At 41.4% G+C, this 27884-nt stretch overlaps 6 protein-coding genes across 12 annotated transcripts in view; 3 read left to right on the top strand and 3 right to left on the bottom strand.

Annotated features, from left to right (window-relative positions):
- Positions 1-1136: 1136 nt before the first annotated feature.
- On the top strand, positions 1137-5285 carry LOC108111999 (RNA polymerase II degradation factor 1). 5 transcript variants are annotated; one of them, XM_017221730.1, is made up of 9 exons: positions 1137-1351; positions 2740-2970; positions 3034-3383; positions 3441-3686; positions 3746-3890; positions 4208-4315; positions 4418-4741; positions 4844-4918; positions 4979-5285. In XM_017221730.1, exons 2-9 carry the CDS (start codon positions 2745-2747, stop codon positions 5158-5160), a joined length of 1656 nt encoding a protein of 551 aa, XP_017077219.1. In that variant the 5' UTR covers positions 1137-1351; positions 2740-2744; the 3' UTR covers positions 5161-5285. The 5 variants fall into 5 exon arrangements, with proteins under 5 accessions (XP_017077219.1, XP_017077220.1, XP_017077221.1 ...); XM_017221731.1 differs by having other exon boundaries at positions 2745-2970; XM_017221732.2 differs by having other exon boundaries at positions 4844-4922; positions 4979-5212.
- LOC108112000 (probable cytochrome P450 12b2, mitochondrial) lies at positions 5273-7352 on the bottom strand. The gene is made up of 6 exons (XM_017221736.1): positions 7135-7352; positions 6946-7051; positions 6634-6880; positions 6460-6576; positions 5981-6407; positions 5273-5920 (listed from the first exon to the last, which is right to left on the bottom strand). The coding sequence occupies exons 1-6, from the start codon at positions 7228-7230 to the stop codon at positions 5318-5320; spliced, it is 1596 nt and encodes a 531-aa protein (XP_017077225.1). The 5' UTR covers positions 7231-7352; the 3' UTR covers positions 5273-5317.
- A 474-nt stretch (positions 7353-7826) lies between these two features.
- Positions 7827-27884, bottom strand: part of LOC108111975 — a 42025-nt gene continuing 21967 nt past the window's right edge. For all 3 annotated transcript variants that reach the window (XM_017221686.2, XM_017221687.2, XM_017221685.2), the window contains 6 exons: positions 16961-17911; positions 14676-15093; positions 13923-14138; positions 11537-11955; positions 10940-11133; positions 7827-10562 (listed from right to left, as the gene is read on the bottom strand). In XM_017221686.2, the coding sequence (XP_017077175.1) occupies positions 10339-10562; positions 10940-11133; positions 11537-11955; positions 13923-14138; positions 14676-15093; positions 16961-17289 (1800 nt within the window). In that variant the 5' untranslated portion in view covers positions 17290-17911 and the 3' untranslated portion in view covers positions 7827-10338. The remainder of the gene's footprint in view (positions 10563-10939; positions 11134-11536; positions 11956-13922; positions 14139-14675; positions 15094-16960; positions 17912-27884) is intronic.
- Positions 18759-19767, top strand: LOC108111978 (elongation of very long chain fatty acids protein F). Its single transcript, XM_017221691.1, has 3 exons — positions 18759-18874; positions 18928-19112; positions 19174-19767. The coding sequence occupies exons 1-3, from the start codon at positions 18832-18834 to the stop codon at positions 19732-19734; spliced, it is 789 nt and encodes a 262-aa protein (XP_017077180.1). The 5' UTR covers positions 18759-18831; the 3' UTR covers positions 19735-19767.
- On the top strand, positions 19951-21040 carry LOC108111977 (elongation of very long chain fatty acids protein F). Its single transcript, XM_017221690.1, has 3 exons — positions 19951-20008; positions 20073-20257; positions 20321-21040. Exons 1-3 carry the CDS (start codon positions 19978-19980, stop codon positions 20882-20884), a joined length of 780 nt encoding a protein of 259 aa, XP_017077179.1. The 5' UTR covers positions 19951-19977; the 3' UTR covers positions 20885-21040.
- Positions 26440-26930, bottom strand: LOC108111979 (probable salivary secreted peptide). Its single transcript, XM_017221692.1, has 2 exons — positions 26742-26930; positions 26440-26685 (listed from the first exon to the last, which is right to left on the bottom strand). Exons 1-2 carry the CDS (start codon positions 26928-26930, stop codon positions 26515-26517), a joined length of 360 nt encoding a protein of 119 aa, XP_017077181.1. The 3' UTR covers positions 26440-26514.

Here is a 27884-nt window from a genome sequence, read left to right on the forward strand (position 1 = left end):
GGGAGAGCGGGATATGCCACTGGCTTTACACAGAAACCCGCGTTTCGAGTGAGCGATAGGGCGAAACGCTCCGCACTGTCGTCCGCTACCGAGGAGAGTTTTTGCGCAACTGAACGTCCGCCGAAAGCTTTTCCGCATTTGCTGGGCTCCGAAAGCTTTTCCCGCCGAGCGTAAATGGAAATTGAGTGCAATCCGGTCGAGTGGCTGCTCAAAAGTGCCGAAGGTACGAAGGGTCCTTCAAACGGGATAAACAAAACAGGTAAACACGATTGACATTGGCGACATGGCTTTAAAACCAATAAAGGGAAGCTTTTACTCTCTGATCCCTTATTTATGGCATATATCGTTTTTGGTCAATATTCCCACGGCTAAGATGTTAAGGTTAACTTATTAAAATGAGTTAATAAATAACTGGATTGTATAGTAATAAGAATCTGTGTGGAATAAATTAAATTTTAGGTATATATATAGTAAACAATTTTGAACAATTGGATTACTTTCTCATCATTGTTTATAAAGCAAATCGTAGAGATGTACCTGTATTAGCTTATAGTGCTAGCAATAATAGTTTATTTAAAATCTTTTGAATTAGATAAGTTAAGTAAAGGTATTTTCAGTATTATTTCTTTTCACTTTTTAATGAAAACTGTTAATGTTCTTTATTTATTTATTTAGGAGAATAGCCGAAGCAGCTGGGGCTTTCAGCTTGAACAAAAATACTTATTCACCTTAAAGTATACATTTTGATCCTTAAACCTAAAAGTAATTATTATACTACCTTTTATCTATGTTAATATCAAAATTAAAGCTAAAAAGTTCTGGTTAAAGTTATAGCAGAACTCTGAATAATATTGCCCAACGTTCAGTCTTAATCAAAATAAGACCCTAATCAAGCTTTGTAGATCTAAAAGATATAAGAAAGTCCCCCAACTTTACCACTCAAACTTCCTATAAACAATGTCTTGAGAGATTGCAACCAAAAGAGAGCTGCCGAGAGAGATTGCCAAGAACAGAAGAGATAACGCTTTTGACAGATGACACGTTCGGCTTTTTCAAGAGCCGAAGCAAGCCGAGTCCCGGGCTCAAGGCGAAAGTGGTTCGAGAACTTATAGTTCCCGAACCGCTGATCAGTCAGTCGGGAGTTCTGCAGCCGGAAGCTTGGAACCGGAGATCGTTGGTTCAGAAGTTAAAGGCGGATTTGGAATAGTGTTTTTAATTATCCAAAATAAAACCTTTTTGCTAACTGAAAACTATAAATTTCAAAAACTAGCGGCTGGTTCAAAAGTTTTGAATACCAAAAAAAAAGAAAACCCCAAAAGAAGCGCCAAAAAGAAAATCGAAAAAAAGACCGGTAAGTGGTCATGCTTTAGTCGGTGTCTGCGTCTTCTCCGCAGCTTCTCGATCGCCATTATTGCAGGAAAGCGAAACTACCGTTATCTGTTCGATGCCAAGTGCCTTGCACTTTACACTTTCCCTCTGCTCCTTCTCTTTCTCACCCCCTTTCACATCGTCTTTCTGCACTCGCCAAGAACTTCTGCACTCTCGTTACACTGGTTAACAGGGTTTCGCCTCGATGCCCATCGAAATTCCACTGCGCCATGTGTTTCTGTGTGTTGGTTTTTGAGTTTTGCATTTTATGGGAGAAGATACACTTTGATCCCGAGAACAAATTTTGTGATAATTTTATTATTTTTGTTATTTTATTGAGAATTCGCGTATTTTCTGGGCGATGCAATAAGCGCTATAAATATAAAATAAAATCATTGTTATGCTTGTGTAACTATATAATATATATACCAGATTTCTTTCATGGCGGCAAGAATAAGAATGGATGCCTATCAACAAAAATAAGTACAATTTAAAAAGTAATTTATGTGAATAAAAAAGTACGAATGAAAGTGGAGGGACTAGCCTAGCTAGATTAATTTCAAATCACCAATAACCTAACTAATAACCTCACCCACACAATGATTATACCGAGACGGAGATCTCCCGTAATCACCGGAATGGAACTATTCCTCGAGTGTTTCCATTCCCTCCAGGCGGAATCGTACAAAGTTCAAAACTGTCTAATTCTAAAATACTTAATTTGTTTTGATTTTTGTTGCTGCCGCCGCTTAGCTTAGGTCTTCTTAATTTTTCCTGACATTAGGTTAGTCATTGTCGGCGGATCGGCATTAGTGTGCTATATAGGCGACTATAAGTTTTGCCAGACGGCAGCAACAAAAAACAAAAGCGATTCTCAATCTCAAAACTCAAACAAGTGCGAAGTTCCGATCCGCTTCGATAAGCGATCCACTTTCGGTTCCTCTGGCAGACGACCTCGCATTGTCAGGTTTATTAATACTGTATTACCGTATTCTCCGGTTGTTCAGCCTCTAATCACGCGGCAATCCCGAATTCTACGGATACCTTAATGGCTCACGTAGTAATTGCCGAGAATGAAATTGCCATCAAACGGAATATATGCTTAATAATGGACGATCTTCCAAGATTAGGGACTATGATTTTTGACTTGTAAAAAAGTATGAATTGAAGTAAAAATGCTTTAGTCTATCTTTAGTTTTTATTTTCAGTCATTAAATTTTAATTTCTCACAGCTTTTAAGACATCAACTCAAAGTTGAAGTCTGCTAAAAAATATTAAAATAATAACCATGATTAGGCGGTAAGGTAGTGAGTGAGAGTGGCATAATTATCTCTTTTAAATAAAAACCAATAAAATGCGTATTTTTATCAGCAAAGATGGCACAAGAGACGGATACGGTGGCGGCAGCCAAGAATCAGCACCCGCGGGACCATATCGATGAGGATGAAGTCAGCGAACTGCACAAGTCGCGCAACTTCTACGATCGGGTTCGGGAGCAGGCAGAGCGATTTGCCAGCACCGAAATTGGCCAATTCGTGATCGAAAGGGCTGATAGGGCTCTGGTGATGATCGAGGATACGGCCAAGTGGAGTCTGCCAGTTGGTGAGGTCTTTTCCCTGTATAAGCTCAAGCTATATTTTAAGACCTTTTTCCTCTTGAAAATAGAAAAATCTTCTGCTCCTTTGGAACGTCCTTTGCCATGGGCACCCTTTCTCATGCTCATCATCCTGCTGCGACTCACTCGTATTTGGTTATCGGTGGGGGCCTTAATGATCGGCAATGGTCCTATATCCCCCTCCGACATGGTCTACTTCATACAGACCAGACGACGCAAATTGCGCGCCATCCGAGTTCATGGCCTGAAGGTTATGAGGCATCGTCAGCAAGAATCTTCCTACGGCAGTGGCAAGGGTCTCACAAAGAAGCTCACCCAGTGGTTTTCGCGAGCCATGTGCCGTCCAGGAGTTCAGCAGGATAGCAGCAGTCGACGGGTGTTTGTACGTCACTCAGAGCAGGTGAGTTTCTGGAACTACAAAAGGTTTCCAATAACAAGTCTAACCTCTTTAATACAGGGTCTCAGCAGCTCCGTAGTTAAGCGTCCACGGGAGGAAGACTGCAATATCGATGCCGATCACAACTTAACCATCGATCAGATGCTAGCCAAGTATGCCAATGCAAACTCCGAAGACGACTCCGACTTCGTGCCTAATGAAGAAGAGGATAAGAGCAGCAGCAGCAGCAGCAGCGGGGATAGTGATTCCGAATCTGGCTCCAGCGAGGGCATAAGCAGCGGTGAGACGGAAGACCTTATCGACCAGGTGAGCATATATCCCAAGTCCAAAACTTGGAATTTCATTTAAATAAGATTTCTCATAAGGTCAAGCCAAAACCAGCTGGAACTGTTGTGGAGAATGGAGTGCACAAGGCTGAGGAGAAGGAGAAGGAGAAGGAAAATGATAAGGGAAAACTGAACATAAAGACAACCAGCAATGGCAACAACGACAAGGAGCAGGCGGAAGTTGGTAATGGACATTGAACTTGAACATTATTAAGACTCTCGTGCGTAGCCCCCTAAGTCTAGGTTTAACTCCAAGTATCGATTATCGATTTAAGCGTAGATGAAAAACTGAACTTAAAACGTTGTCATGAAATACAATACAATACCGATACACCAATATATAGAGAGAATTCAGTCATTTCCGTAGATCCATCCATCCATCCATTTGCAGGCCCACCAAGCCTTTTGTGAGTTTGGCCCCTCGTTTCATTTCCTTCCCGATGCCCTGACCTCGAATCTCTCTCTGTTTCTCCCCCATTCCCACCCGAATGATAATGATAGCTGTTGCTGCTACTGCTGCCCAGCAGAATGAGGATTGGAAATCATCGCCGGGACACATTAACGCCGCCATGACGAATTCTCGACTTTACAACAATACCGCCGCTGCAGGTAACTAACGCGAGAACCGCTCCTCGTGGTCCCAATTAACATTTTAACGTTAGTATTCTGTCTCTGTTTCTGTTACTCCGTGCATGTGTTCAAACACAACAGCCAGCACTGATCCTGAACCAGAGCCTGAACCTGAACCTGAACCAGAACCTGAAACCCCATCCGAACCTCCATCCCAATCCCAAGCCGAAAACGATGAATCCGACGACGATGAGGAAGATAGTTGCAGTACCAGTGGCAGTAGTCAAACCGGGAGCACTGTCTACCAACGGGATGTCCAGACCATTGAGACCCAGCCAGATACCCAAGCCGAACAGATCCTTGAGGTCGCCGCCACACTAACTGCTTTACAACTATCCAATTATCCCACAGTCGACACCCTAACTCCTGCAACCTCCTCCGAAGATATATTCTATAGCCCTATCGGTCTGTTCCTCACTCCTAGTCCTTAATGCATGTTGCTTAATTCTATGGATTATAGAATCATAAAGAATTATCTCAAATATAATGTACTTATTTTCTCATTAGGTTCACCCACTTGCTTCAATACTAGCCTAGGTACCCAGGCTCAACATAAGAAGGCCAGCATCCAAACCGTCCTGGGCAAGTAATAACATTTCTTTTACCTATTTCAAAACTGTCTAATATCACTGTGATCCTCAGCCCACTCCACGCCCACTTTGGTGCCAAAAGATCAAGCCACTGAAGAGGTTGCCCAAATACCTGAACCCGAGAAACCTCAGCCTCAGCCTCAAATTCCGAAAGAGATCCATCAGCAAAACCAGCAACAACGTCAGCGCAATCATTCCCACCAACAACGCTATCGTGGACGCAATCGTCGCTAGTCTTTGGATCTATATCTATATCTATCTATTATATACTTCGATTTTCCTCCTAGCTAGCTACTTTTTTCTATTTTTTTACATTCCCATATTGTTAGTGAATACTGCGAGTAAATCTCTGAACTTAATTGGATGTCTGTACTTCAGCTTAGGTTACATATCACATTGAACCACCGACTGGTTCTAGTTTGAAGCGAATATCCCCGCAGGGTGCCAGGATAATGGTGCTCTCATATTGCATTGGAGTCTCGGGCAGCCAGCTGGTTTTGTAGTTTCGAAGAAGTCGCACTAAAAGCGTCTCAATCTCCAGTTCCGCGATCCTCTTGCCAATGCAGGTGCGTGGTCCAAAGCCAAAGGGAAGGTATACAAAGGGGTTACGAGACCGGGCAGCTGGACATGCTTGGATATCAGGAGCTAGGTCGGTCTTTAGCCATCTCTCAGGCATGAAGTCAGCACTCTGGGCAAAGTACTTATCACTATTAGATAGTTCTAGTACACCCATCAGTACTCCAGTGCCACGAGGAACCTGATAACCCGAGAGCACTAGATCCTTAGTCGTAATCCGGAAATTTCCAGGTGTTATAGATGTGATTCGCAGACCTTCCTTTATGCAGGCCCTCAAATAGGGCATGTTTTTGGTATTCACATCCGTCAAGGAGTCCTTTGGGCTGGGCAATATACGAAGTAGTTCCCGACGCAGCTTATCTTGCTTTGAGGAATTACGAGCCAGGTGGTAGAGGATCGTAAGACAAGCAGAAGAAGTCTGAAAGATGAGTTTAGGAATAAAATCATTGTACCATCAAATGGTAGTTATTCTTCATACCGTATCGATTCCAGCCATTAGCATATCCATAACCATGGCTACAGCCACTTTTTTGTTAAGTTCCAGCAGCTGCTCCAAAACGCATTTAGTCTTACGCTCTTCATTTGTCCGGAACCTTTTCATAGCTGTCTCTATATAGTTAGACGTTATATCGGTGATATCATCATATGTTTTCAGGAACTTTTTAAAGCCAGGTGTCTTATAGAAAGGCCAAATAGAGGGCTGTACATCGTACTTAAAGCTGTAGTTGAAGAAGTCCCCCATATGCTTAGCCAGACGATCGGCATTAGGATCAGGATTATCACTTAGCAGACCCATGCGTGTATTTATGGCCACAAAGCTGATGGACTCGAAAGCCCACATCTTGAGTTCGTTGTGAAAATCATTACTTATAGTATGGGTCTCTGGATCTCGTTGTGTTTCCAATCTGAAAAGGAAAAAAGTTAACTTTAAAAATGTTTAATTTAATTGGCTGTTACTTGTCTATAAACTCCTTTGATATCTGGTCCAATTGCGGTAGATTCTGGCGAACATTCTGCACTTTCATAAGAACTGGATTCACCTTGTTGCGAATATCAGCCCAGGCCTGACCCTGACTAAGAAGGTTTTGTATTACGAATGTAATATTTTAGATTAAACGACTAATAACTTACTCAGATACCAGACCACCAACGCCTTTAAAAATATCTGGTCTATGAATCTTGCGATAGTAATTAAAGCTTTCTAGGCCTATTCTGATAGGCCAAACACCTTCGTTGCGATAGGTCACCTCAAAGTCCTCTGGATTGTAGGTAAAGACTACATTGGGTTTTCCCATCATTCCAGGGATACAGTAGATGTCGCCATACATCTCTCTCATGCGGCGATTCATCTGAATCAAATTGGTATTCCGAAGGGCTCCTTTAAGTTTAAGGAATTAAAAAAGATTATCATAAGACATCTTAAAAAGAAAACCATGACCATACCTCCCGGCATAAAATAAGACAACATTCGCAAGGCACTGGGACCCGGCATCTCACCGTAGGGTCTGGCCTGTTCCCATTTTGAAGTTTCCACCAATTCCAACTGGGTCTGTGAAAAAGAATATAAACTCATTGTTTGTAAACAAAGTTTCGCTCTTTGAAAGCTTTTTGCTCTTTTTGCTAATTTCTCACCTGCTGATTGAGTGTTCCACCCACTGAAATTTTCCGTGTAAAACACAGCTGATTGCCTGAAGTGTGTCGTATAATCTTAGTAGAAATTTTCCACATTTTATATAGTCTGAAACCGATAACTGGTTTAAATTAGTATATATTATTTATATACTATAAAAGCAATTATAATTAGAAACGAATTAAAAACTGCCGGGGTATGGCCGAGCAGCAACCGGTGGCGAGAAATTGCCAACAGCAACTGAATCGAGGAAGAATAGTTTCGAGCTTTTTTCTCTTTAACATTAACAATAAAAGCTTTTTTACCCTCCAAATTTGTTAGGTTTAAAATATATTAATAATTTATAAAAAAATATTTTGGGCTCCAAAAATTGCGTAAAACGGAAAGTTAGGCTAATCTGAATCCATTTTTTCCCTGCTTTTATGAGAAATTTTACTGCCATTCAGACTAAATTGTAATATTAAATATCTTTAATGTTATTTAAAGTTTCATTATGTTTTTAGTAATTTACCGCAAGTTACTTGACATAGCCAGCCCATTGTGGATTTTAACAGAGGTTTGTGTCCAAACTAAAAAGCTTTTTAGCCAAAGCTCAATTTTGAAAATTGTTAAGACATTAATATTATTAATTATTATTATTAGTTATTTGTGATGACAGACTCTTATCGACAATAAAATAAAACACCTTTGCAGATTTTCCGTTTTTCGAATTACATTTATTTATTGCATGCGTAAAATTTTCCATAGCATAAAATGTTGATTCTTCTTGGTTTTCTTACAATTTGTTGAATTTCTATACGAATTTTCTTCGTTATTAGTTAATTTTTGTTCTTTTAATCAATTTTTGGAATACTTTTTGTATGTATGTACATTGAAAGTTTGAATAAATTGCAAGAGTTGAGTTTTTCATTAGAGATTAAGTTAAAGTTAAAGTTAAAGAAATAGAGAGTTGACTTTTAAGGTACATTATAGTTGTTGAGTTTTGCACGTTCAATTTAAGTAGACAATACATCAATAATATCAATATATCAATATCAATGGAGGATCTAGAGTTGAGTTAAACTTTTGATATGTATTTTGTATGTAATTGGCGTAGTTCAAGTTAGAGGACAAAATGTGACTACAAATTGCTCTTTGAGTATATATATTAATATATCATTTCGCATTACTTTAATATATTTATGTATATTTATTTTTGAAAACGGAAATTGGTTCCATTTTGGTTTTTCCTTCCTGGGCTTCGGTTAAATGTTCTTATCGCTTCTGTATAAAAATATAAACAAATTAGAAATGTTCGTTGTCTTTGCTACTATATTTTTTTTTTGATTGGTTTACAGAACTTTTAACTAAAGTTAGTGAGTGTCTACCAAAAAAATGAAATGAGAATAAAATATTCTGCGGAGGACCTTCAGTCTTGCTTTAAATTTATATATTGCTTGGTTAGTTTCTTTCCATTCGTGGTTCCTTTGTCGTTGAGAGATCAGCATAGGATGTATGTATATAAGGAGATACACTGTAAAAAACAACATAGTCTATTTTCGGTACTTTTGTTTGCTAGTATTCTGTGTGCTGAAGATCCCTATAAACTGGTACACGAACCAAAGGGGGCGGTATGTATATAAATATATCCATATAAACCGAAATTGGATGGATCGTCACCGAAAGTGTTAGCCTAAGTTGAGTTTTACACATTGAGTTTGATATGCATACGAAATGTTTAAACTTTAGCTAAATAGCTGATAAGTGTATAATATATATATATATTTAGTTTATCTATAGGTAGAGTGGCCGTAATTGATATGGTTTTTGGTTTCTTCTTTTAGGAATATAAAATAATCTGTCTTAAAAATGCATTAAAAAACTATCTTTGATAAACTTATCACTAAGTGGGTGCAGTATAATTATCTAAACAGACATAACTATTCTTTTTGGTTTAGGCAGTGCGTTATTAACCTAGGATATAGCTCTATATATATTAACTAGAAGTTTGTCTATGACGATTCCGTGACACATCGCGCACTACAAACTAGGTCAAAATCAAAGTCATTTACAACAAATTTGATGCTCGACTTATGTTCTACGGTACGTTTGTATATAATATATATATATATATACTTTATTTTCTTGTATATTTTGCCGACGATTGCAGCTGATATGTTTCGATTTCATGGTTGGTTTAGCTTTCGATATGTAACATAACGTACGAATTGCATTAGTTCAATCATATTCAGTATTCAAGTTGCTTGAGGACTTCGAGTACCCCTGATATGTATGTATGGTTGTGTGTATATAAGTGTGTATATACTACACTATACTATATACTATACTAGGCTAAAGTGATATGTTTAGTTTTGTTCATGTTTCTGTACGCACACATTTAATTCAGCCGACTGTTAGTCTAAATACACTTTTAATTGCCACTTCACTCCCCCGTCGATTACTCTCTCCCTCTCCGTGTACCCACCCACAACCACACACCGCAATCATTTTCAATTTGTCCTATGCTTACATGCTATAAAATCACATTTAGTTGCTTAATTAATTTTTATGCTCTCAGACACTCCAGCTCACACACGCACAAACGGAGAGAGAGAATAAATATGTAGAACACAAACAGACGTAGAAAACGTGTAACCTTCGAACATCATGTAGATATTGCTTTTCATTTCGCCAGATATATATATATATATATATTGGTTATATATATATATACGATATGTATGCCCCATTCATGCACACACATACATTTTCATGGCTTGCTGCACACCAAAATGCGTGCAGTTTATTTTTTTTATATGCTGCTCCTTGTTCTTTCGACTGTTCTTCGCTGGTGTAAAGGCAAATTTGCATGTGGTAGTGCTGGTAATGGTGGTAGTGGTAAGTGGGCGGTTGGGCTGGCCTCGGAAAATAGGAATGCAATTTTTCAATACGCGCACATAATTGAACTGTCAGAGCTGCTCGACTCGGCCAGGCAGAAATACTGCGAACCGCCCCTTCGCAAAAATATGCAATGGAAAATGCCAACAGAAAGTCCACGCTTTGCCTTTTTTTCCCTTCTGCCTTTTCTATGGGCTGCTTGCTTCTCCTCCTTGTAATTAAATTGGCTGCACAGCTAGCCAAAACGATTGACCAACGGCAGATTTATTGGCAGACCAACCGCCCAGCCACCGACTTTTCATTTGCCCTCCAATTTCCTAGTTTCAAATTTATTCCTCCGGCCAGCCCAGATCCTCGCCCACCAGCTCATAGAACCGTTGATTGTACTCAGCAAAGAACTTTCGCAATCTGGAGACCACCACGGGGTCCACATGCGGATGCTTCCTGCCCTTCGTTTCTCTTAAGCAGCGATCTCCGTTGTCGTAGCGCAGGCAGTAGAACCCCTTCGTCTCGTTGAAGTAAAAGTGCTCGCTATTCACCCGATGCTCGATGCCTGGAATTAAAAAATAATATAATATTATATTTGCAATAATCTCAAACTATTTGCTATTATAAACTATTAGCAATGTAAAAATGTAAGCCTACATAACAACAACATGATATTAAGTCCAATTTAACAGAATTCTTTACAGCATTAAAGACTGTTAGGAAGTACCTAAAAGTATGCTAAGATATATATATATTTTAAGTACTTCATTCATTTAAATTTATAAGAAAAGTTTAAAAATTCTGTTTTAACTGCAAACAATGGAAATACTAAAGCTTTAAACGTTCTTTTAACTTAATACAATTTTATTAATACTCTTCCAAAAAAAGGGAATTTCTTAAAATCAAAAATATTACCTAAAACAACCTGCAAAACCAACTTACCCAAGAAAGCCTCGATGCGTTTCAGCTGAGAAACCGGATCCTCGATGAGGCGATCCCCATTGACTACCAGGAGTTGCTCGCGCGGAAAGACCTCCAGCCAGCGATGGAGGTGGACATGGTACATGGAGATGCTGAGCGGTCGATAAGCCTCGTTAACGGTGCCATTGGGAAATATGGCCAGCTCCTCAAAGGACCTGCGAACGGGTGAGCGAGATGAGGGTTTTAAATCTTTCCTTTTCGACAAGGACGGCAAATTGAATTGCCAACAGCTGCAAATGAGCAGCGCCCTACTCCTTCCCTTACTCCTCGACCCTGTTAAACAGAGTCCTTGGCTCCGTTTGCTCCTCATTCCTTGCTCTTCACTCCCTCTGTCAACAAGTGTGGCCGCAACAAGAAAGTTTCCCCATCAGCAGAACAGAGACAGAGAGACTGAGAGACAAAGAGGGAACGAGAGCGAGAGCCAAGGACAAGAGTCGCATTTTGGGCAACTTTCATTTGCAGTTTGCATTTCATTTGCATGTCAAGCAGTAGCCAAAAGGGAGGAGTCGAGGAGTCGAACGAGGAGCACGGGGAAATGCCTCAGTTCACTTCACTTACTTGGCTGCCATTTGGGCGGCGCTTGCCATTGGCGACAATGTTGTCGTGGTCATCCCAGCTCCACCTCCTCCTCCTCCGCCGCCAACCACCACCTGCCTTCTGACCGAAGAAGAAGATCCCGTTTTGCTTTTGGTTTCCTTGGCACCCGCCCCACTGCCACCCACCAGGGCATTGTCATAGCCACGGGCCGACTGCAGTTTGGCATATAGCACCGATTGTAACGGCATCTTGGCAGCTGCGGTTGCCCCCCCGCCAGAACTCTCCCTGGGACTGGGTGGATCCTTCTCGGCCAGCGGCAGAATGGCGGTGGCCGCATGGCTACGCAGCTGCGTGTAGTCCGAAATGGCTCGGGTCACCGGTTCCCGGACAATCAGCAGCAGCTTGATACTGGCGTTCATGGCTCGCACTCGTTCAGGAACCTGAGAATTAACGAAAAGATGAAAATTTATTTTCGGTTTTATAAATCATCTTAAGAAAGAAAACAATACTTTTTCCTGCAAAAAGGGGATGTTTGCTATTATAAATTATTAAAATATCTCCTGTGAAGTTGGTGTATAAAGTAAATTAAGCTAAATTAGATTTTAAATAGTCCTTTTAGTTTTAAAACCAATCGCCTTTAAAGGGCCTTTAAATAGCCAAAACACCTTTTTTGCCAGCCTGTTTGTCAAGTTTGAAACTACAAAAAAATAATTTATTTCATAAAAGATAGGGAATATTTTTATTTATTTTCGTTTACCGGCAAAACTAATAGTTTTTTCATCATGATTGTATGCAAATAATAAATAAACTCCGAATTTTTTCATTAAAACATAACAATAACGAAAAACTCATCTGCTCTGCAGCGAATTTAATTACTTTTCTAGCTTGAACAGCAGAAAATTGCGTAAACTATAAACTATAAAAAACTAAAGAAATGAAATGATTAATTTTATTCTATGCAGAACTTTTCCTCTTTTTTTCTCAAGGTGAAGTCCGTGTAAGCCGAGCTTCTGATGCTGGGGCCTCGGTCTTTCCAATTAATGAATTTATGCCGGGTTCCAACAATCGATAATAATTGCAAACTCTGGCTGAAACACTTTCAGTGAGGCTTGGTCGCCCCTTTTGTTGGCTTTAATTTTCTGGCTTTGTATAGCAGCCCCGCCCCCTTTTCCATGCCGTCCTTCTTTAAGGCCCCCCCGCTGTTGCACTTCCGCAGCAAGTGTGCTGTGAACAATTTAATTAAGCCGGAAAATATTGCCGTACAATGTTGGCAGAGCCCGGACTCGACTCCGCCGGGGTCCTTGAATTTGCCACGTTGTATAAATAGCCTCGCAAATGGGCGAAACGAGCCGAGTAAATAAACTTAATCAATTTCAATAAGAGCCACCAGGCCGTGCAACAAGTTCATAACTTTTTTGTTTCATAATTCTTATTTTTTTTAATTTTTATTTCACTCCCCAGTGTACTCAAGCGTTTCAGAATTATTCACGTTGATGAACCATTTACAGTCCAACGTTTTCCCCCTTGGGAATATGCATTTCGCGTGAATCTTTAATGCAGCCAAAATGCATTTGACATATCAGAGTTCACGAACCCCGCGGGGAGAGCAGATCGAGGGCTTTAGTTTGAGGCCAAAGTACGCCGTTGGGATATACATTATTTATGTTGCTTCGCTGGATAATTTGACATTTTCCGCGCTGAGTGAGATCCGCTTGGATGGGATTAGTTGGCCCTACGTTGCATCCCAATAAATATTAATAACAGCATTAATGAAGATTTATCTACATCAAAGTGAGAGAACCCGAGCAGGAGCTACAGTCAAGTCCAAGCCCATCCAAGTAGCCAGACAAATTGAAATGATGCATCAACTGCAGTTGAGCGACGAACAAGGCAGTTAAAATTGAAATGAAACTGGATAAAATATTGCCCTGTCAGAGGGAGGCGTCCAGGATGCTAGCCGAAACGCCCACTTGGCCCACATTTTCAATGTGACACATGCAACATCCGGCTCGCAGCGAAATTGCATCAGGCCAAAAACCCAATTTTGTGACACTCTGCGGGCAACAAAAACAAGGCGACCGGAAAAGAAACAATAATAAAACCTGGCCCCGAAAAGCGATTCTGTTGGGTGTTAGACGTTGCCGTTTGCCAAATGAATTTGCAAACATTTCCGCTCCGGGTCCGACATGGGCACGGAAATTGGCTGGGATGGCATGGCCAGCGTTTCACTTTAATTTGATAGATGGACATCAAGCCATGCCAAGCAACCATGCCGGCAGACAGTTAATTAATAATCATGGGCTGACCTGGCCAGAGAAAGCCAATTCTAATTGCCAATTAGAGATCAAAGCTAGACCAGAAAAACCGGAGTGTCCACAAGAAAGAAAGAGAGTTAGAAGCCACTCACCTCTGGTGACACAAAGTAGCTCGGGCTCTTCTCGATGGTTATCTGGCCCCGGAACGAGTGCGGCATCTTCTTGCGATACCATTCCAGGCCCTTCAGGTAGTTCTCGTCCCGATCGAAGAAGTGCACCTCGCCACCAGCCTTCTGGATCCTTGGATGTAGGTAGAGCATCTCCAGCAGAGCCCGCGTTCCACACTTTCGCACGCCAATGATGAGTGCCTGGTGAGTGCCGGAAATCAAGCAAAAATGCAAAATGCAGCAATTAGTAAGGGGCCTAGACGGACTACAGTCCTTACTCTTATACAGTAACACTTGCATATATAAGAACTATATCTTACAAGCTCTGAAAACATCAACAAGAATACTTTGCTGGGTTTTCCTAGCTACAAACAATGTCAGCTAAAGATAACTATTTTAAACTTATTTTAAATAAATAATTTATGATCCTCAAATATAGACAACCTTTTGAAAGATCAGTTAAAGGATAAATGATGTTATGAAGTCTACTCTTTCTTTATTTTGATGTATATTTATAGTTACTTAGAAAACCATTCATTTTCAGGAATAGAAATTGAATTTTACGTTCAGATATAAAACATTTGAAAACCATTTATCAAAACACCTAAACTTTGTTATTTTCTACGATTTGAGAATGCGATTTAGAGCTCCCGGTAAAACTAGTTCCATTAATTAGATTTTCTAGGCAATTCCAAAGACAAACTGTTTCAGAATTTATCGCTTGTTGTGGCACCTTACCTGTGGCAGCCGTCGACTGGTTTTGGGAAAGTGCACACGACTGGAGGGAAAGACCATGGGATGGCTTAGCTGGTTGGAACTGGGCACGGGCTTCACAAATACCGGCAGATGATTGGATGAGGCAGCACCAGAGAATGATGGGGAGGAGAAGCTGGAGCCGGAACTGGACGATGAGGAGGATGCCTGGGCCGAAGCGGAGGCGGCCAAAGAGAGTCGATGCCTTTCGTGGACCGCCTGGGCAGCTTGGATATTGTACACGGCGCTATCGTAGAGGACGTGGAAGGTGAGGAACAGTGAGATCAGCATGACCGTTAGGAAGACGACGGCCAATTTTGGACGGGACACGCCCACCACCAGGATGCAGTCGGTGGGCGAGGCATCAGGACCCGCGGGTCGCATCGCCGATTTCGGTAGCCATCTGAAAAAGAAAAACGGAGAAGAAAAATAAAAGGCATCGATTAGGATTTGGTTTTGGTTTCGATTGTTCTCCACTTCCGCTTCAGCTAATTAGATTGCCTTTCCAACTGCACTGAGTAATTAACTTCGGCGGTTTCCCTGCACTTTCCCGCTTTCCCCCATTTTCCGGCTGCCTTTAGCTAAATTAGCAAGACGACACTCTGGACGTCGCTCTCTATTTTCAGCTAGCTCAACCAGCTCCACCACCTGCTCATCCACGTCCGGCGGCGCTTAAGCGAATTCCATTATAAACGTTTCCGCTTAGACCGCAACAAACACTGCCAGCATTATTATGAGCACCACATTGCAGTACACTAGGCGTATACGTAACGTGGCCTAATGGATGACTTCATTTGCAGCATGCCGCAGCTGGGCGACTAAAATGAGAGGGAGGAGGAAGGAGGGCGGAGTGGAGGCATTAGCAGGTGACAGAAGGAGCTGCTGCCAGTCTGCGGCTAAGTGCATTTTCATATACAAGGCAAAGGGAGAGGCACGGGAGAGGGGCACAGAGGATGGCAAAGTAGTAGTAGTTGTACTAGTGGGGCAGGACACGGCTGGAAATGTATGGCAACTGGTGGCTTCCCCCCTGAAGTTGCCCTAGCCAGGGCCTCATCCACTTTCGCGAGCTTCGCATGCGACACCTCGTTAAAAGTAACGACACACTGGGCTGCAGACCCGCAAGGAGTCGAGGCACTTCACTCGACGGCGCCGTTTGTGGTGGCACGGTGCAACCTCAGAGCAAGACCGACCGACTTCCTGCCATTTCCCATATCCTCAATCTCTCTCTATACCCTTCTGCCCTCCCTTCTTTTTCCCTGCCAGTTGTCGACACGCTTTAAGTTCTTTTTATATTCCCAGCTGTTGTTTTTTTCTTAGCCCGTTTTAAGCCCGCAGCTGCAGTAACAGCACTGGGAAAAAGGGGTTAGAAAGGGATTCTAATAAATATGAAATTATAACTTTAGGTGAAAGTAAATAAAGGCCAATATTAAATATGTTAATTTATGAATAATTGCAATGCCAAATGGTATTTCCTGGTTTTAAATAGGTTTACATAGGGATAAGCAATAAGCCAATAAAATTCAGCTTAAAAAGTTTAAGCCCGGTTAAGAAACTACATTTAAAATCATTTTAATTTGATATTTTTAATATAACTCAGATAACTTTTGTGGTAACCTTTCTGCCAGTGTCTTGGCCCGGCTGCGACTGGCCTCGTTTCAGGACCCACAAGGCGGCCCGCCACTTGACTGCGATCTGCATAAACGCAGCCCCACCTCCTGTAAACCCCCAACCACCCAGAACAGCAACTCCCCTCCTCCTTCTTTCTTGTCCTGCTGTTGTCACACACTTTCTGGGTCGGAATGGCAGCCTTTAAGCCAAAATCCCCGCCGAACGCAAAGCTTTAAAGACAGGCTCAGGCCCCCTAATCCTGACAAAACTGGAATAAGTTTCTTTTCGCCGCGCAAAGCATTTGAGGCGCTTCATTTGTCCCAGTCTCTGTGTGAATCCTCTCCTTGCCTCTTCTACCAACTCTCCTGCCCCTCGAGTAAATATTTATAATTCTCTGATTCATTTTGGCTGAGTTGGCTTTTAGTGTGCAGCGGCGGGGAAAATCGAATCGAGCAAATGTTTTGCCGTTAAAGTTAATGCAATTTTCATTCGCGTTGTTAAAATGTAAATTTTATTAAACCAACCAGACGTGCGGCTATCTATGCTCCCGATTCCCCAGGAGAGATGGGCTTGACCTTTTTACGGGCCCGACTGGTGGCCTTCTTATCGGCTACGTGCAAAGGCGAAACTTGAACCCAAAATGATTTGTTGGCCGTACTCACAGGATATCCAGCGGCAATTTGACAGAGCAATCGCGCAATGTCGCCTGATGTTGCTGCTGTCTCTGGTGGTATTGCTGTGGGTTGCTGCCGTTACTGTTGCCGCTGTTGCTGCCGTTGCTGTGGCTGTTGCTGCTGTAGTGTTGCTGGTAGTGATGGTGCGGGTGCTGCAGCAATTGTTGGTACTCGTTTGGCTGGGCCTGCTGATGTTGCTGCTGCTGCTGTTGCAGATGTTGCTGCAGGGACTGCTGTTCGTTGCCATTACTACTGCTACTGCTGCTGCTGCTGCTGCTGCTGTTGCTGCTGCCCGCACGTCTTTTGGCGGCAGTCATCAGAGAGGCAGCTGTGCTCGGCTGGAGTACGCGTTCAATGGAGCCCAAACGATTGCCGCTCTCGGCTGTTGCAGCAGCTAATTGGCCAGTGGACGTGGGCCAGCTCGATTGCAACAACGTGCAGCATGGGTTGGGTGTAGGGTGTTGGTGGGCGGTTAGATTTATGGGCCACCCCTACGCCACACCCTCTACACCCGGGCAACTGCTCTTTTGTTTCGACCCTTCTCGCGGACTTCGGTTCGTGTTTTTTGCACTTTAATTAAATTCCAGGCAATCGCGAGGTTCGGATTCCTTCAGCTCTATTCGCTCGAGGTCACTATTCACAGAGTTGGAAAGGTAACCAGTGACTGGACGACATATTGCGTCTCATTTCCGCTCGGGCAAACAAAACGGAAGTTTCCTAACATCATCATCATCATCATCATCAGCGGCACCAGGGCCTGACCTTATTGTTGTTTTGTAATTAGATTTGTTGCTGCTGCCGATGTTGTTGCTGTTATTGTTGCTCCTATTCTGGGATTAAAGCTGTAATGGCCTCGCCTGATTTGGCTGCTGCTGGTGCTGATGTTGCTGACGTGGCCCAGCGCCATTGTCTATTGTAGGCCGAAAATGCTTTAAGCCCCTGAAAGGATAAGCAAAACAAAGAAGTTGGTCAGAGAAGTCAAGGCTACGATGAGCAGATCGAACATTATCGATGGAACTATCATATAATTTAATGCATATATTAATATAGTCTCTTTTAGTAAACTTCTTTTGCTATTCATCATGTAATTTAATACATACACTGATGATTACTTTTTATTACATTGAGTTTTCAATCTATCTTGAATCTATGTTGGAGTTTGTTGCGAATTTACTGTAATAAAATAATCTTTTGTATATTTTTGTAAGGCTAAGCCTGCAATGTATAAATTGCATATCAAATTTCAGATAACGACAAGCCGTATTCCATAACTACTTTAGTAGACCTCGAAAAATACGTTAGCTAACAATATACATTGGGAACAAATTAAAATTTTTCCAGAAGTATAAATAGTTTTCCTCTTTCTTCCACATCTACCAAGTAAATGGTTTTGTTCTTCATTTATTTATTTTAAATTATTTATTATTTGTTCATAGGATATCAATTAGCCACCTCAACTGAATGCAAACTTCATTTTACAAACATAAGCTTAGAGCTTGCATAAGCTTTTACATTGTTGCCTCAACTTGCTCCTGCACTTTCTTATATTTGATTAACAAACATTGGTTTGAATGCTCGGAGACCTTTGCAGTTGACCCCGTCAGAGCTAGAGCCGTGCTAGTCGCGAGGGGGAATTAAAATTTCGAAATTAGAAATTCAAATCTGCACGGCTATTGGCCAGGGCGTTGAGCTGCAGGCAGAGCATAGTGTATGCAAAAGCATACCTAATCAGGTGTCATCGGCGTGCGACCAAGTGGGGCAGCCTGTGCTCGGACTCTGAATACATTGTGGCAAGTGCATTCGTATAAAAAGGTGGCGAATGGCATACGTGCTCCTCAGTAGTAATCCACTGAGTCACCATGAACTCCACACTATTCGATATGTTCCAGGGATTGCCGGCGGGTGAGCTTTATAGTTGCAATTTATTACATAAAACTATTAGCAAATCTTTATAGATCCGGTGAAGCTGCCTTTGTTTGGCAGTCCCATACCATCGATTTTGATTATTTTGGGTTATCTGCTGCTGGTTTTCAAGGTGGGACCCGATTTTATGGAGGCCCGAAAGCCCTACAATGTTCGCAGTGCCATGTTGATCTATAACTTCTGTCAGATCATAATGAATTCTGTTTTTTTTATAATGGCAAGTACTGCATTGCTTTGATATTTCGATTTGTTGTTCACAGAAGTTTTTATGATATCAGGGAACTCATTATCTTTTCGTGAAAAAGACTTATAATTTTCGCTGCATGGCTATGCTGCCGTCGGATCATGAGGACAAAAATGCAGATCGATTGTTCACCTACTTCTACTTCCTCAACAAGGTGACCGACCTTCTGGACACCCTATTTTTTGTGCTGCGAAAGAGCTCCAAGCAGATCACCGTACTCCATGTTTACCATCATGCACTGATGGTCTTGGGAACGTCAAGTACCTACTACTTTTACGGACCCGGAGGACAATATAACCTGATGGGTTACCTCAACTCGTTCGTGCACGCGGTCATGTACTCTTACTACTTCATATCTGCTTGGTATCCACAAATCAAAAACAAGTTGTGGTGGAAAGAGTACATCACCAAGCTGCAGTTTCTCCAGTTTGTGATCCTTTTTGCCCAGGCTATCCTAACAATGTGGTTGAATCCAGGATGCTCATTCCCCCGTGCCCTGCAGTACGTCCAGATAGCAGTTTCCACTTCCATGATGGTCATGTTTGGCAACTTTTACTATCAAACATACGTGAAAGCCAAGAGCAAACAGCAATGAGTAATAAAAGTACATTGTGGTTCTCCTTTGAGTCATTCTCTTGAGAGTGTAAGCGGATCGAGCGTTTTATTCTGGGTCTCTCTCTCTCTCAATTCGAAAATGTGGGACAGACATCGCAGTTCAAGTATTTGAATAATACATTTTTTGATTTAATTTGGTTAATTTCGATAAAACAGCCTGGAATGCCTTAAGGCATATGAAACAGTCTGCAGCGGTCCCTCAAACAACAAACAACCATCCAGAATGCTCCGATACTTGCGAATTCCTCAGGCTGGTAAGCTTGCCTAGTCGCAGATTATTAACTCAATTTAAATACTTAACCAAACAACACTCTCTAGATCCTAACCCCATTCCTCTGGCTGGTTCACCATGGCCTATTATTCTCATTTTGATGGCTTATCTGCTGTTTGTCTTGAAGCTGGGCAAGGTCTTTATGAGGAATCGGAAACCTTATGATTTGAGAACTGTCTTGAGGGTCTATAATATATTTCAGGTTCTCTACAATGGCGTATACTTTGGAATGGTAAGTTAAGTTCAGTTAAGAAGGCTGCCCGTTAACTAACAGTGGTGTTTTCCTTTCTGAAAGGTCTTCTACTACGTTTTCCTCAAGGCCGTTTGCAACATACACTGCATTGAGAGTTTTCCTCAAGACCATGAATACAAACAGCCAGAACGACTGTTGCATACCGCTTACCTTTTGAACAAGGTGCTCGACCTGATGGATACTGTGTTTTTTGTGCTAAGAAAGAGCTATAAGCAAATCACGTTCCTGCATATATATCACCACGTGTTCATGTCGCTCGGAAGTTACCTTCTCACCAGATATTATGGAACTGGAGGTCACTTTATTGCCGTTGGATTACTTAACTCCCTGGTGCACACCATCATGTATTTCTACTACTTTATATCTGCGGAATATCCCCAACTAAGGCACAACATCTGGTGGAAGAAGTACCTAACCCTGACACAGATCAGCCAGTTTTTCGTTCTGATGAGTTACGCCTTTTACGTGCGTTTCCTCTCACCGAACTGCGGGGTTCCCCATGGCATCCTCCATCTGAATATGCTGCAAGGTGCGGGCTTTATCTATATGTTTGGAAAGTTCTATGTCCGGAATTATCTGAGTCCAGCGAAGGCAAAGCCCTCGTAGACTTCATATAGAATTTACCCTGTCCCTTGGACCCATCGAACAGATATGCATATTTGCATTCAATTAGTCCATTTATGCACTTGTGTAAGCCAGCACTCACTCCTCGCCGAAGCTATATCTTTACTTAATCAGATAATAAAGTGGTATTGTCTTGAACTTTTGAATTTTTCAATGGGTTTCTAGATAAGCAGACTTTTCTACTTTATTTTGCTTATGTTGGTAGTTAGATTTAGACCAGAATGCTATGCTTTGCCATGACATTGAGCTTTATTTCTGCTTGTAAAACATTTACCGTGAAGGACTCAAAGCCGAAACCTAGCATGACATTCAGAAAGCGGACTTAAGTGGTCTTCACTCAGTCTTGCTTCACATATCAGCTTTCTTTTTATTTTGGTTCCGCATTTGTAAAATAGTTCAAGCACCTGTAAAATGTGCCAAGCTAACATTTTAATCAAACGTTTTTTATGTAAGCCTTATTGCAACCTCAAGCTATCAAAGGCAGAAAACTGCAAAGGCGCAACAAGGAAATCGAATTATCTAACACATCTAGTTCTGGGAGTTACAGGAATCTTCCCCAGAACGTGCTATTAACTCAAATGACAGTGGAAAATTTAGTTTTACTTTTCTATCATTATACCCGTTACTCGTAGAGTAAAAGGGTATACTAGATTCGTTGAAAAGTATGTAACAGATAGAAGGAAGCTTTTGCGACCCTATAAAGTATATATATTCTTGATCAGGATCAATAGCGAAGTCGATTGAGCCATGTCCGTCTGTCCGTCCGTCCGTCCGTCCGTCCGTCCGTATGAACGCTGAGATCTCAGGAACTATAGCAGATACAAAGTTGAGATTAAGCATGAAGATTCTTGAGGTCCCGGGACAGCGCAAGTTTATTACAGCATCCTGCCACGCCAACTCTAACGCCCACAAATCGCAAAAAACTAAAATTGCTGAAATCTCAGGAACTATTGCAGTTAGAAAGTTGAAATTCAGAAAGTATAATCTATAGATGACAACGCATCTTATAGTAGTACTACTATCCGGCCTCACCCACCCATACGCCCACAAGGCTCAAAAGACGGTTTTCGGATTTTCTAAAAAAGCTGATATCTCGGTAACTATTCGTAATAGAAAGTTCGGATTAAGCACGTAGGTTTCTATCATGCTCCCAATGCGAATTGTTTTTTTCCGATCAAGCCACGCCCACTATAACGCCCACAAAACCCGAAAAACCAAAAATGCAAAAATCTCAAAAACTATAAGAGCTACACAATTTTGTTAGATGTAGATGCCTCTGCAACTTGCCACGAAGTTGCATTTGGCCACGCCCACACTAACGCCTACAAACCGCGGAAAACTGTGGCGTCTATAATATTATTATGAATGCCTTTGTTTGACCTTGTATAACTTATTTCTGTTAATATCTATCGATTCACCAAAGGTTTTTCAAATCGGAACATTATTTCGCTATTTATGAAGAAATTAAGGTTATAAGGCCTCACATGGGAAGTGACGTCACTATAAGCATACTCAACATACTTCCTCTGACAATAGGTGGCGCCTTGTGAATTTCCACTAGCAAAATTAATATTTTAAAATTGTGTAAAACAGTAACGGGTATCTTATAGTCGCGGCGCTCGACTATAGCGTTTCCTCTTGTTTTTGACTTAAGACACGCCTGGAAATTCCTAGTGAATCGAAAACAACTTAAGGGGAAAAGTACTGAATGGGCTTTGGAAAAATACTCAAAGACACGAAAGTTTCATAATATTCCACTATAGCGATGTAGACCATTACATAAACAAAGTAACAAATGATATTCAGCGGCTAATCATATGCTCCATTTATTGTTCAAGGTTTGTTTATTGCTAAGTTTTACATTTGCGAAAGCTTCCTGCAATCTTTTGGAAATGAAAGTAATTTCAAATCAAGCCAAAGAGAAAACAAATAATATATGCCAAAGAGAAATGTTAAAAACAAATCAAGAACGACCAAGAGCACCGCGATTCGTAGCTTTAAGCTTTATCCATATGGATGAGGCCGAGTAGGCGAATAGTCTTAGTAAACTTACAACGACTTACTACTTAAGTGGCATTGATTGGCAGGCAGCTGCCGGAGGAAAACCTTAAATCAGTGCTAGTAATTAAAGAATTGTATTCCAGGCAAGATAATCTTTGAGAAATCTTTCAATATCCCCAGTGCAGCTGGGAAAAGTGATCAAGTTATGCTAGCACAAAGACGAAAACATTTAACCGGTGATGGGTTAGTGAAGCCGTGCCATTCAGGCATCGACCGAGTGAAAACTGCATGCCGGAAAAACAACTCCGGGCAATCAACTGCTGCCCTGCCTCCCTCCGAAACTCTCCTTTGCTTTCCTCCAGCTTTTCCTGTTGTTTTTGCTCGTTTGTTAGCACGTTGGAAAAGCTTCGCTTGATAAGCATAAGAAATTGAGGAGCAGCAGCAGCGGCAGCGGCAGCAACCAAAGGAAACTAACAAGTGCGTGTTGGTGGATGTGTGTGTGTGTGTGTGTTTCCCAACGAACGACTGCACATAACAAGCTTCTATCCTATCCCATTCTATCCTAACCCATCCCATTTGTGCTGCACTCCCTGCCAGCTGATAGGACAAACCGGAGGCGCCATAACCGTAGCTAAAGTCTGCTGCACTAGTCAAAGTTAAGCCGGAAACTCACAGTAAGTACAGAGAAAAATATTCAAAAAGTCGAAAAGCAATGTGTTTCGGAGTAATCAGATTGAAACTATTTGAATACCATCTCAGTTTTATTTTTTTAAGGGATTTCTCAATCCCAAAAATGCTTTACAATGTCTGCTGTTTTTCTTAGACCTACACTTTGAGAATAAATCTACCTTAATCTACCTAATATAATCGACAAATATTTTGAACAGAATTTAAATTTATTTACTTAAGAACCAAAAGCCCATCCTGATTCTGAAAAAACAACTTTAGGTATGTTTATCCGCAGTTTTTCTCAGTGCACGTTGTACAGAGTACCATACAACATTCAGTTTCTGCAATTGTATTTACTGCTGGAGAAAACGAAAACAATTGGCGCAAATATGGCAAACGGCAAATGGCAATTGAAAAACAAAAGTCCCTGCTGAAACGAGACCAGAAATCCGTTCGCCTGCTGCTTTCACACTTTCCACACTTCCCACGCAGGACAAAAGGCCAAAACGGCAGCAGGGACATGAGTGAGTGTTGGCAAGAAAAAATGCCAAGGATGCAAGCTGGTAAGAACACAAAAAAAAAAACCGAAAAAGAAGAAATGCACAAAATTGGCTGTGAAATGAACGAGACGACGAGGCGACGAAGCGTCTTTTGTTGCCATTGAAGTAAGGGAAATGGCTATGACAGGAGCAGCGACTGAAACTGAGGTCAACACTTTGCCTTTGTGTGCTAGCTAAGCCAAGCTAAGGCAATAACAACGACAAAGACAAAGGCAAAGTCAAACGGAAATCTGCATAAGACCCTCCAGTTGCGATTGACAGTCCTTGAGATGTTTCCACTCGATTTCCCAAAGGCTAAGGCTTGCCTAGGACCCCTTGCCCCCTTGAATATCGAAACATCTGGCAATTAAAAAGCATTCCAGAACTCAGCATAAATTACTCAAATGCTAGTATGCAAATTGCCATTTGTTCGATTAACAATGCAAACTTCAAGACCACTGAGCACACTACGCACTAAGGCCACACATTAAAGATATCAGAAATTATATGGCAGAAGGCGTCAGGTAGGCAGGGGCACGGCCATTCGTATATGGTGGGATACCAAAGGGACCTGACCTGACTGCCTGCCTGGCTGGATGGCTGCCTGGCAAGTTTCCCATAATTTACACTTTATCGAACGATAACAAACAACCTGCATAATGTATGGCTCTCTCGGTTTGCTCTGGCTCCGTCTCTGGCTGTGGAATGGCAGCTCACCTGGTTTCTGGCATGGGGTGTGGGTGGATGGATGTGATGTTCTGGCATTGACTGGCGTTTGAGGTCACCAAAAGGGTGCTGCGTTAGATCCAACTAAACGGATTCTTGTATGCAAAATGCCCGTCAATCAGAAATGCCACAACTGCAACCCGTTGCCCCTTTAGGCCAAGTGTAGAGAACCTGTTAACCCACATTCGCCGGCGACGGCGACTGACTTTGCTAGACGAAAGACCATTTAAATTTGAAAACCATAAAAGATTCGAACGACTTTTGGGAATATGGTGTAATAAAATTTTAATTCGTTGCGATTGATGGTATCCACACATACTAAAAGGCAACACACATATACACCCCCCTGTGGGTGAGTTTACGTAGCCGAGGGATAGAGGGCCCAATACATTACATTTTATAACCCCAGCTAATTTGCATATATGCAGGCATACGTATGGTATATCCACAGATATATATCTATATATATATATATGTATATATATCTGCGTAACATTGATTGGATTTGTTTGACTTTCACACACTGGCTGATGGCATTCGCATCGAAGATGGGCGGTTTGGGCGTTTGGTTTTTAGGGCCTTCTGGTGGTTTTCAGGGGGTGTTGCGAGAGGCTAAGTGCCTGACATTTGCTAAATGGCAAAGGGCCTGGCTGAATGAATGCCTACCAAGGGTTTCACAGGCTTTTGCGGGTTATATTTTCCCCATTTGCCCAACCGAAAATTGCACTTGCCTCGTTAGTCGAAATGGCTGGGTAATTACGAGTCCTGGCAATTGCCCCCCGGCCAACTCATCACTTACTTTGCCGGCATATAACCTTCAAAGTTGCGACTTTGCCATTTCGGTTAACAGCGAAGAACCTCTAATGAGTTTCGCTGTTTTATTTTAAACAAAAACTTTCTGGTTTTTGGATTACAGTAATACAGGTTTTCAAAGTGTAGTGATAAGCATTTTGGAGGATAAAAGGAAATCTTCTTTCCCTGTCATAGACATTGGGAAATATTAAAAATATTAATATAAGTAATTTAATTTGGGGATATTAAGGCTATTCATGGCTTTATGATTAATAGTAAAATAAGTTCTTAATAGATTATTTGTATCCTTTTTTGGATTAAATCGCCTCAGAAGAACATCCCCCTCTTTGAAAATTCTCCAGTTTATAAAAATTTGTTCTAACTTTTAAGGTAAATCAAATAGTGAATGTCCTTGCTTAGTTTTGAATGATAGAAAGATAGACTTTGAAAATATTTTGGTGATAATATAAAATAAAAATTGTTGAAATCCCCTTTCCTGTCATCCTTCTTCAACTCCCCAAACAATGATACCTCATAATAGCAATAATAACTTGATTTCCGCTTCCACATTGGTTTATTCTCATTTATAAACCTTTATATGGCGATTACCAACATTCAAAAACCTCGTTCCCGCGGTAATCAAAATAAAATTGCCCCAACCGCAGATCAATCAGTAACTATATATGTTTAACCCTCGCCAGCTGCAAATTAGCTGCAGTTCATTTGGCCGTGTCAATTGTTTGCCCATACAAAATACGCGGATATAAGTATGCTTGCGGATATATATTCAGTATGTAAATATGTGCTGGCCATTAAATAAACCAGCTATCTGTAGGGAGGCAAATATGTAGTGGAATATAATTAAAAACGCAGGGGAGCTCCGGATTAAATCCCGTAAATGTCGATGATGAAGCTGAAGCCTTGGTTGCGTTGACTCTTCAAATGGATTTTGGCGAAAGTGCTCTGTGGTCCACCAGCTGTTAGATAGGCATAGCCGCCGTTTCCATCTCTGACCTGATCGGTGATCACTATTTGGGTTATGGTACGCGGGAATTTCTTAAAGAAAAATCTCATTGAATCACGGGAAATAACTATTTTAAGACACAACTAACATTTTGATTGAAAACATAATCCCTTGTCACTACGCGCAGAAACTTGGACTTCTCCGTGATGATCTCCCTTCGCAAGTGCATGTCCCTGTAGGTTCTGGCTCCCCAGGTAACACTGTGACTAGGGCCACGCCCAGCTGCCTCGCTAAGGGCGGACAGCGCTATTACAAGCAATATTACGGCAATTTTCATTTTTGGAAATGAGCTAAAACTGGCTTAATTCGAAGCTTTTATAGGTAAGCTTCACGGTAGAAAGGCTGCTCTATTCTTTAGACAAAGCTGTTGTTTAAAAACTTTTAAGTCTCTTGTTTTTAATAAACAATAAACAATACTTGTTGAAAGAAAGGGTATTCTCTTCCCCAAATAACTGCATGACTCAGATCAACTATAGTCATGGGAGTTACCCTTCAAATTAGTTACTAACTTTAAGCCACATTTATTGCCAATCGTCTGACTGTGAACAAGCAATCATTTATCATAAATTTAACCCTTTAAATTTGTATTGACTTTTAAAACAAAAGCAACGTATTTTTTACACAAACAACTCCCAATTTAACACCATAAATCCATATCATAGGTTTAGAAACTTCAACAAAAAGAACTCAACTAATAATTAAATTATTAATCGTTACATAAAACGCCAATATGGCAGCCATTAAGTATTCATTCCACTAATAAAAGCCATATAATCCTGGTCATTAATTTGGAAGGCTTGCTAACCTGGTATCTGGTTTAATTATGACCACAAAAATATTTTTTATTGGCCTGAAATAAACTCCGAAATTAAATAATGAGTAAAAGTTCCAGGAAGGGGGGGTCTTATGTATAAAACCATTGTAAATGGACAGCTGTCGTCGTTGAGCCCCAGATTCAGACTTCCATGGGGTTCTTGAATGAAACCCCTTCTGGGGCCTGGGGGAAATGATATGCCCCCGCGCGTCTCTTATTTTGCAAAGTGGAAATACTTTCGCAAAGATTTCTGAGACTTGAGACTTTTGTTTCGGGCCCGGTTTCTCGGTTTCTCTGTTTCTGTTTTTTGTGGTTGGCTGCTTTAAATACCGCTGTGTGTGGGTGTCTTGTTTCGGTTTTTGCAAAAAGCGGGCAGCAGCACCAGCGGCGGCGGGCTTTAAGGCAAATATTTATTTA

Source organism: Drosophila eugracilis, unplaced genomic scaffold, assembly GCF_018153835.1.
Source record: "Drosophila eugracilis isolate 14026-0451.02 unplaced genomic scaffold, ASM1815383v1 contig_90, whole genome shotgun sequence".
NCBI classification, from domain to species: domain Eukaryota; kingdom Metazoa; phylum Arthropoda; class Insecta; order Diptera; family Drosophilidae; genus Drosophila; species Drosophila eugracilis.

Coding starts and splice junctions, on each gene's coding strand:
- LOC108111999 (XM_017221730.1), top strand. CDS start 2,745: ATGGCACAAGAGACGGATACGGTGGCGGCAGCCAAGAATCAGCACCCG. Junction 3,891..4,207: donor CAAGGAGCAGGCGGAAGTTG/GTAATGGACATT, acceptor TGATAATGATAG/CTGTTGCTGCTACTGCTGCC. Junction 4,919..4,978: donor CAGCATCCAAACCGTCCTGG/GCAAGTAATAAC, acceptor TGTGATCCTCAG/CCCACTCCACGCCCACTTTG.
- LOC108112000 (XM_017221736.1), bottom strand. CDS start 7,230: ATGTGGAAAATTTCTACTAAGATTATACGACACACTTCAGGCAATCAG. Junction 6,577..6,633: donor GTTGGTGGTCTGGTATCTGA/GTAAGTTATTAG, acceptor AAACCTTCTTAG/TCAGGGTCAGGCCTGGGCTG. Junction 5,921..5,980: donor TAATGGCTGGAATCGATACG/GTATGAAGAATA, acceptor CTCATCTTTCAG/ACTTCTTCTGCTTGTCTTAC.
- LOC108111978 (XM_017221691.1), top strand. CDS start 18,832: ATGAACTCCACACTATTCGATATGTTCCAGGGATTGCCGGCGG. Junction 18,875..18,927: donor GTTCCAGGGATTGCCGGCGG/GTGAGCTTTATA, acceptor AAATCTTTATAG/ATCCGGTGAAGCTGCCTTTG. Junction 19,113..19,173: donor ATTCTGTTTTTTTTATAATG/GCAAGTACTGCA, acceptor TTATGATATCAG/GGAACTCATTATCTTTTCGT.
- LOC108111977 (XM_017221690.1), top strand. CDS start 19,978: ATGCTCCGATACTTGCGAATTCCTCAGGCTG. Junction 20,009..20,072: donor CTTGCGAATTCCTCAGGCTG/GTAAGCTTGCCT, acceptor AACACTCTCTAG/ATCCTAACCCCATTCCTCTG. Junction 20,258..20,320: donor ATGGCGTATACTTTGGAATG/GTAAGTTAAGTT, acceptor CCTTTCTGAAAG/GTCTTCTACTACGTTTTCCT.
- LOC108111979 (XM_017221692.1), bottom strand. CDS start 26,930: ATGAAAATTGCCGTAATATTGCTTGTAATAGCGCTGTCCGCCCTTAGC. Junction 26,686..26,741: donor ATTATGTTTTCAATCAAAAT/GTTAGTTGTGTC, acceptor TTTTTCTTTAAG/AAATTCCCGCGTACCATAAC.